This window comes from Myotis yumanensis, unplaced genomic scaffold (genome assembly GCF_028538775.1).
Source record: "Myotis yumanensis isolate MYYU_CA2020_CCGP unplaced genomic scaffold, mMyoYum1.0.hap1 SCAF_19, whole genome shotgun sequence".
Classification (NCBI taxonomy): domain Eukaryota; kingdom Metazoa; phylum Chordata; class Mammalia; order Chiroptera; family Vespertilionidae; genus Myotis; species Myotis yumanensis.
In genome coordinates this window covers 13,894,905-13,903,451 of record NW_027223770.1, presented here as the reverse complement: position 1 = coordinate 13,903,451, position 8,547 = coordinate 13,894,905, and the positions used below count along the sequence as shown (strand labels likewise).

The following is an 8,547-nucleotide window of genomic DNA, read 5'->3' as shown; positions in this document are numbered from 1 at the left end:
ACTAACTGCCTAAACAAGCAGGTGGAAGCATTCAAGGGAGGAAGGCAAGGGGCTCCTCCACGGTGCTCTTCGAGGAGGATTTCTGAGCTTCACCGTCCTTCTCTGTCCTCACCAGGCAATCTGGGAGGAGCCCTTGGCCTCTCCAGCTAGGAAAGGAGCAAATCTGCATGCCCCGTGGATCATGGCAGCTCAGAAAGGGGCTCAGGGGGGCCCTGGAGAGAGCAAGGCTTGGCACTAGGTCTGAATTAGCTCAGCAAGAGCCCCCTCCCTGCAGCTGCAGGTGTCCACACCAGCCGCAGCTGTGGCCATGCCTAGGCCTGCCTTCCCTACCCGACTGGGTGCTAGCAGGTCCCTGGTTTTAACTGTTGGCTGGGCTCCTGGGATCAAGAGTGGCTCCCAATTTAGCTGTCACTGCCGGGTGGGTGGCTCTCGAAGGATCTGCATTTCTTGCAGGAATGGGGGAGGGGAATGAATCAAGTGCTGAGGCCTTGGGCACAGCCTGGGGACCCCGCTTTCCTGAGATCTGCCCCTGCACCAAACTTTGGGTCCTTAGGGACCAGAAGCCTCCTACTCATCCCTGGCCCAGGCTTGTGCCCAGACAGAAGCTGCCAAACTGGCTGCCCCCTCTAGGAGAACAACCTGAGCCCATCTGCTGGTGATCACCAGGGAGCCCTAGACACTTACCCCTCCCTCTGGAAGCAAGAAGAAGGGCCAGGTCCAGCCCTAAGAGCCAGGAGCCAGCACTGCATGTCCACACAGCCCGAGTCTCCTCGCCCTGGTGACCGAACATGAGGGCTCCGGGCCCAGAAGGCGGGTGTGGTGAGGGCCATCACTGTGCAATGCACATGCCCCATCAACAGTCCCCAGCAGCCCCTCAGAGGTGGGAAGTGCACGTGGCCAGGATGGGGGCCTGCCCAACACAGCTGACTCTAGGACGCCATCTTTTGGGAGGAGGCCTTTGCTTGGTGTGGAGGTAGGAGGGTTACAGAGATGGGCAGGCCCAGTGGAATTCTTATTGGGGATGCTGCCAGGGGTCAAGCTGTTGGCCACTTCCCTATGCTGGGCCGAGGTTGGAGTGGTGGGGGGCTTCTGGAGGAAGCAGTGGCTATGGGCAAATAAAGTCCTGGGAGGGGCTGCCAGGATGTGGGTCTACCTAAACTCCCTTGACCTCAATTTTCTTGTCTGTAAAATGGGTAGCGGCATCTTCACAACAGGACAGAATAGGTCAATGCATTTAGCAGGCCTGGCACAGGGTTCTCTCGGGCCTCAGGCAGGCAGCCACCCTCCATGGTAAGAGCAGATGGCAGCTGGTGCACCCCTAGCTCCCTGGCACTGGGACCACATTCCCATCTGCCCACTCCAAGTGTTGGGAAAGATTACATCGGAGCAGCACCTGGGCAGCAGGCACGGGTTTGTGGTATGACCTTTGAGCTTCCGTCTGGGTCTCTCCTTGCACTATCCTGGGGAGGGCTCAAAAGGTATGCAGACACCGTGTCTCACCTCCCCCCTCCTCCCTGGGAGGGCATTGAGAAGCTGGCTGGCCCAGGTACCCCAGCGGGCTGGTGGGGCAACGCCACCACAGGCCTGTCTCTCCAGGATGGAAACAAGGCTCCTGGAGCCAGTGAAAGCAGCGACCTTCCAAGGAAGTCAAACTGTGTCCCTGCCAGCTCAGGACTGGCCACAGCCAAAGGATCCCCTCGTCCTAGCTGGATTCTCTGAGTTTGAGTGAACATCTCAAACTCTCCCTGCAGGGTTCTGCATGGTCCTCTCAGGGGACAGGAGAGGTGGACAAATGAGGGACATTGACCAGCTGACCTCTCCCAGGAGGCATTGGTGTCTGCTTCATCCACACGCTGCTCGGAGCTTGGAGAGACCAAGGGGATGGGTTGAGGTCACACAGCTGGGAGGGCCCTTCAATGCCTGATGTGCTACCGTGGAGGGTGGCCCTGGGGACCAGAGGGTGGGAATGAGGCAGTGCCAAGCTTATAGGAGGTTGTGCCTCATGTGTAATGGGTCTGAGGGGGCAATTCCAGCAGAAGCCCAGAGCCGGCAAGGACTGATAAGGATCAGCCTAGAGAGCAGTCTCCAGCCCACGCCTGCTCCTGGGCCTCAGGGGCATGTGTCCGGAAAGCCTGGGGAACACAGATCAATGAGGCCCAAATGGTCTGTCTTCTCCGCCCCCATGCAGGGCCGCCCGGGAACTGATGGGTGTAGATTACATTACAGGGGCAGGGCTCCACCAGGCTCTTCCCACGGGATCTCTCCGGGCTTGATCCCTAGGACTGGCTGTGCCCCTGACTAAAGGCTGCTGCCTCTCTCAAGCCATCCCCACTGGCTCCTCGGCAGCTGTCACATGCCTTCCCTAGCTGCCCACCCAGGGAGCACGCTGTCCCTCATGCTGTCCTGCACCTGCCCACACCCTGTAAATGTGCCTTCGCAAACCCTCCCCACGTCGCGAGCCTGAGCAGCGAGCCTGAGCAGCGAGCCATGCCCTGCTGGAGGCAGACTGGCCTGTCACCCAGCCCTGCTCAGCTCCCCCTCAGCCTCCGCACCTACCTACCCCAGCCAACGCCTACAGCCAACATACGGAGTCATCCAATGGGCTTCCAGCGAGGAGGGCGCTGGCCAAGGTGCTGACCAAGGGGCAAAGGACACCGGTCCCACAGCCCGCAGTGCCTGATTCCCACCCACAGACCTGTGGCAGCTGGGAAACCCAGGCCCCAGCCTAAAGCCGCCGGGAACATCTGGGTGAGGGGCTTCAGAAGTCTCTGGAGCTTTGAGCCTGTTTTTGAAGTGGAAAGTAGAGCAATCCCACTCCAGCAAAGGGCTGCTGGGCTTCGGGGCTCCAGAATTTAGTGGAGGCGGGAAAGGGAGCGGGCCAAGCAGAGGCCCCTCTCCTCCCACCCCCGTCCTCAGGCCTCCAGACCAAGCCCTAAGCGGTGGCTGGCCACTCTGGGGACCCGCACACCCTGGCCAACCCGGGCCGCCACGCCCTCGGGCCCGCGCCCCCAGCCCGCTCCGGCCAAGGCCGCCATCCCCGCGGCCGCCTGTAGGGGCCGCCGCCTCTTCAGAAATGCGCCGCCTTTGTCTGGGGCCGCGCGGCGCCGGTGCACCGGGCGTGCGGAGCGCCTCCTGCGGCCCAGCTTGCGCCCCTCGTCTGGGCGCCGCCCGCCCTGCAGCCCCGCGCCGCCCGCGCCCCTGCCCCGCCCGGGCCCGCGCCCAGGTGAGCGCCCCGCCCGCCGCGAGGCCCCGCCCCCGCCCCGCCCCGCCCCGGCCGGGCCGGCGTGGGTACCGGGTGGGTTCCTCGCGCGTCAGACCACATGATCCCATAAAACATTCATCCGCTCCGGATCCGCGCCGCCGCCGCCCTCGCCCTCCGCTCCGCGGCGCCGCCAGTTCATCCGACCGGCGGAGCGGAGCGCGCCCAGCCTCGTCCCGCGGCCGGGCCGGGGCCGGGCCGGAGCGGCGGCGCCTGGATGCGGACCCGGCCGCGGGGAGACGGGCGCCGGCCCCGAAGCGACTTTCGGTCCCCGACGCGCCCCGCCCGACCCCGACGATGAAGAAGGCGCCCGGCGGAGGTGAGTGCTGTGCCGCGCCCGAGCCGGCCGCTGGGTGGGGCGCTGGGTGCGGGGAGTGGGGGGGGTCCCAGAGCTGCAGGGCCGGCCGGTCCCGGCTGCCCGGGCCAGCGGCAGGGTCACCGGCGGCGGTGAGGGCCACCGCAGTGGTGCGCCGACTGGGGCCGCGGGTGCCCGGCCCCGGGAGGGCGGAGCCCGCGACAGCAGGAAAAGTTGCCGCTTCCCGGGAAAGTTGGAGGCGACGGCGGAGGCAGAGGCGGCGGGTCGGGGTGGCCTCTGAAGCCGGGGCCTGGGCCGGGGCCGGGTGGAGGCTGCGGACTGGAAGGGCGCGGTCCAGCCTTGGAGCATCCGGCCACGAAGGGGTTAATGACCATGTGTGCAGAAACGTGGTACCTAGCGGGGCTGGGGGCATCAACCGCCTCCACCCTGGCCCCGCTGGACTCAACTCAGGACCTCTCCCGTCTCTGGGGTCAGGCCGCAGCGGCATGAATGGGGATGTTGGCAACAGCAGAGGGGTGGGGTGCGGGGTTAGCCCTGCGCTGCCCCTCCAGGGGGCCAGTCAAGCCCCCATATCCGCAGCCTAAGGGCCCCTGCGGGTTGGGCTGAGGGGCTCACAGTGCCTCATCCCTGGAAGCCCTCATGGGACCCCTCCCCCTACCTGGTATGAAGTCCTGAGAGTGGGGGCTGGGGACCCGACTGCATGCTCTGCCGGAGGAGTGCTCCCCTGGCACCCCCATGGGCTGCCCTGCTGATGTCCACAATGCCGCAGGCTGCACACACGTTTTCTTACACGTGCACGTGTCTACAAGGGCTGCACCCTTGCATACCGCGTGTGCACACACATGCTAGGCTGCCCCAGTGTGCACGTGCACACATGCTATGGATGCACCCCGGCATCATCATCCCCGGCTGCCTGCCTGTGGCCACACACACATGTACATAGCATGCTTGCTGTGATCTCCATGCTTAGCACATGCTGGCGCCCCCCGGCAGGACCCACTCCTGTGCCTACATGCACGTGTTAAGGGGGAGGCTCTGGGCAGCTGGAGCTCACAGATAGAGGAGGCGAGAAACCGCCTACAGGATCCTGGTCCCGCTCTGTCCGCCAGCCCCCTGTCCCGGAGTCTCCCCTCCACAGCCCCTCAGGCCGGTTTGTGTATGTGTAACTGGGCATGCGTGTGAACATGTGTGTCTGCACGCATGACCGTATGTGCCTGTGGACACATCAGCATGCGCCTTTTTTCCTTCCGGGTGTAGGTGCCCCTGTGTGCCTGGGTGGACTGTGGCCGGGTTCTGCCCAAATCTGCAGCAGAGGCCTTGGGACTGTGTGCTGGGGGCTAGTTTGGTGCCCCAGCCCAGGGTGTGAGGTGCAAGGGCTCCCGGACACTCCTCCTTTCCCCCCATGACAGGGCGGTGGTGGCCGATGGGGGCTGGGACCCACCTGGGCAGGGAAGGCCCATTTCAAATCTGGAGGTCAACACAGGGACAAATTGGCCGGACGCCCCGGCAAGCTCAGCAGGGACTGCTGCTCAGCTCAGCGGGGGGCAGGTTTGTGCCGTCCCCATGGCTGACCCAGGGTGACCTGAGGAAGCCTTTGCCCCCAGTGCCTCGATCTCTCCATGGTGAGGTGTCACCTACCTCGGGTATGGTGTGGGGCTCGGAGGTAAGGGTGTTGGTAAGGAGGACTCCAGGCCGGGGCCCAGAGAGGCAGAGGCAGAGGCACAGCGCCGGCTCCCCTGGCACCGTCAGTGTCCTCGTCTGTAGAATGGGGACAAGCCAGTCAGTCTTATAAGGTGTGTGAGGGTGGGTCGCATGATGGGACAGGCAGTGAGGCTGGCCACGCCCCATTGTCTCAGCCTGTCTTTCCATCTGTGCGGAAGAAGCAGGCTCCCACTCGAGGACCGAGACAGGCGATGGCTCCTGGCTCCTGAGTGTGGGATGGCAGGACAGCAGCGGCCTGGATTTGGGTCCTGGCTCAGCCACCCGCTGGGGGCTATGACCTTGAGCGTGACAGTTCACCACTCCGTGCCTCAGTCTCCTCATTTGTGACATGGGCCAGTGATCAGGCTTCCCTCAGTGGTTGCTGGGGGCACTTGAAGGCCAAGGCCCCCGCTGAGTTCTGACCGCAGGTCTCTTACCTTCAAAATACCGGAAAGACCACCATCCCACCCCCGTCAGCCATTCCCATGTAGGGAAGTCCTCTGGAACTCCTGCACTGCCAACAGGGCCCCTCCCTCCTGCCCATTTACCGAGGGGGAAATAAAGGCCCCTGAAAGGCAAGGGGATTGGAGAGGGGAACATGGGCAGGTAGGGGAGCAGGGAGGGAGAGGACACCTACATTATTTCTCACGCTGGCGCTGCTCCTCACTAGCAGGAAGCCTGCAGAACCCCGGAGCCTCTGTTTCTCTCTATGGAAGAGTCATGGGCAGCCGGGTCCTGTCGTCGGGACTGGCCCTCTCCCTGTGGTCCCGGAGGAGAGGAACGGGAGAGGCTCTGGGAAGACAGCCTGGCCCAGGGGGTCTGCACAAGCAAGAGGGCTTGTGGCTTGTGGGATGTGCTGGGCTCTGGAAGTTCTGTTGTTCCGGGAGGCTGAGGGCAGGCCCGGGCCTGTGCCGTGCCTCCCCCACCGTTTCTGACTCCCGTGCATCTTCCCTCTGCTGCCCCCAGGCCGGAAACTCCTGCTCACCCACAGGCAGCGCAGGCCCCTCCTTCGCTCCCTGCCCGGGCCTTGAATTCATGGCTTCGTAGCTTAGACATTTCTGGCAGCTGGTACAGCACCAGGAGGGTCCTGGCTGGTGGAGCGGAAGGAATCCACCCCCCTAGGGATGAGATCCCTGCTCTCCTGGGCCTGTTGCCAGAAAGTCTCCATGAAGCCTCAGTCTGTGCATCTGGAAAGGGGTCAGGAACACAGTGCAAGGAAGGTGTTCCGTGATGAATGAGTGAGTTTATTGAGTGAGTGAATGGTGTGTGAGGAAACCTGTGTGTCAGTGAGTGTGGGGTTCTGTTGTGGGGATCCTGAAGGCCTTTGACTGTGCCTGGTCAGTATCTTTCATGTGCCCCATCCCCAGCCTGGTAGGCCCTGACCAATGACCCCGTCTCCCCCATGGCTGCCTGACCCTCTGTGGCCACCCAGGGCCGGGGCCTCAAGGTCCATAGGATGCTACCTGGCTACCCCACCCACAGCTGACCTCTCAGGGCCTGGCCTCTGTATCCTCTGCACCCCTCCGTGACCCCTGCCCTGTGGCCTGCCTGCTTCTGCACCTTCCAGCAGCCCAATCCCAGACACTGTTTGCTCATTCAGATCCCACACATGCTCTCATTCAGTTATGCATTCATTTTTTCATTCACTCATTCATTCATTCATTCATTCATTCCTGGACTGTCAGACCCTACTCGGAGCCAGGCCATTAAAGGGATGTGACCTTGGGCCTCCTGAGTTTATTGGACTAAATTCTTTGAAGGGCAGGTGGTCACAGAGCCTCACATGGAAGCCTAGCCAGAGGACAGCATGCTGTCCACACCCCTGCATCTTCCGGCACCATCCCTGGAGTGCGTGGGCCTGCCAGGTCCCACCATACGGGTGTTTTGTGCTGCAGTTTCTTCTTTTGTCGCTGTATTTTAAACATTTTGCACATTGGGGCTATTCTTGTGCATCATGGGTTTAGTGGTGTGTGCAGAGTCCCTTCCTGAGGATGCGCCATTATTTCTATGAACCTGCCCTGGCCTCTTCTGCTGCCCGTGGTTGTGGGGCTGGGCATGGGAGATACATGCCACACATGGAGGCCCCATGAGGTCCCCGGAGGTGTGGTCACATACCCCCTCTCTGGATCCCGACCCCTCCCAACCTTTCCAGGGCGGATTCTGCGTTTTCCTCTGGGAGTGAGTGAATATGCTTCCATGCTGATCAGGATTCCAGCCCTGGCACTTCCAGCCATCTCTCTCCTGGCCCCTTCCCGTAGCCTCTGCCTTCACCCTGCAGCTGTCCTGACAGCCCTGTCTCCATGTGGGCCTGCAGCTCTGCCCTCCTGCGGGAGAACGGAGGAGGAGTCATCAGGCACCCTCCCACAGCCTCGTGCCCCCACCACACACACACACACACACACACACACACAGGAAGGACAGCCAGGCCTCGGAGGTGTATCTGAAAGGCAGGGTAGCGGGCAGGCCTGCCAGAGGAATGGTGGGGAGGTACTGCCTGGGCAGAGACCAGGTGGGCCTGGCAGGCGGAACTGGGCCGATGGGGACATGGGGAGCGTGGGTAGAGGGGCTGGGGTGTCAGGAGCTGGCCCGGCTTGGTTCAGGCAGCCCACCCGGTGCCCTGGGGATGCCCCTCAGCCCTCCGGTCAGCACCCAGCCTCCCTACCTGGCTGCCACAGATCCTGCTGCGTGGAATTGAAGTTCCATGGCGTGTTGGTGGGGATCGAACAAGGGTTTCGTCGTCAAGCAGATTTGGGACAGCTGGGTTAAGTGGTGCTGACGGAGCTCCTTGTACCAGAGTGTGTGTGTCTCAGGGCTCCGGGTTTGCCAGTAGGGTGGGACCCCTGTGCAGCACGCTTCAGGGCCTGCTGTGCCCACAAACTTGTTTTGGGAAAAGGTGACTGAGGTCCCTGGGAAGGACTGGGAAAGGGACCTTCGGGCTCTGGGAATGGGCGGGCCATTGTGCACGAACCCTCTAGCCACGCACCTGGTGGGTGGAGGGACTGCGCTTCTCCTGGCAGCGTAAGGCAATGTGCAAATTTAACCTTTGGGTTTATGACTCTATTTCTTTGCAGCAAATGTCACGGGAAATGTCAGGCTGGGGCTGAAGCTGGTGAGGGGCCCATCGAGGAAGCGGGTGGAGTGCCGAGGGGCTTAGGCCAAGGTGGGGCTCCGGGACACTCACCTCCTCCCAGGAGCCCTCCTGGATTGTCCCTCGCTTGCCTGAGCCCAGCATCATGTCCTCAGTCTGCCCCAGCCAGCCACGGTGACCTTG

The 8,547-nt window shown here is 62.7% G+C and overlaps 1 protein-coding gene across 1 annotated transcript in view; it reads left to right on the top strand.

Annotated features, from left to right (window-relative positions):
* The first annotated feature begins 3,311 nt into the window (after window positions 1–3,311).
* The window catches only part of RTN4R (reticulon 4 receptor), a 24,130-nt gene continuing 18,894 nt past the window's right edge, over window positions 3,312–8,547 (top strand). Inside the window, exon 1 of the mRNA XM_070399429.1 lies at window positions 3,312–3,578. Within this exon, the coding sequence (XP_070255530.1) occupies window positions 3,557–3,578 (22 nt within the window). The 5' untranslated portion in view covers window positions 3,312–3,556. The remainder of the gene's footprint in view (window positions 3,579–8,547) is intronic.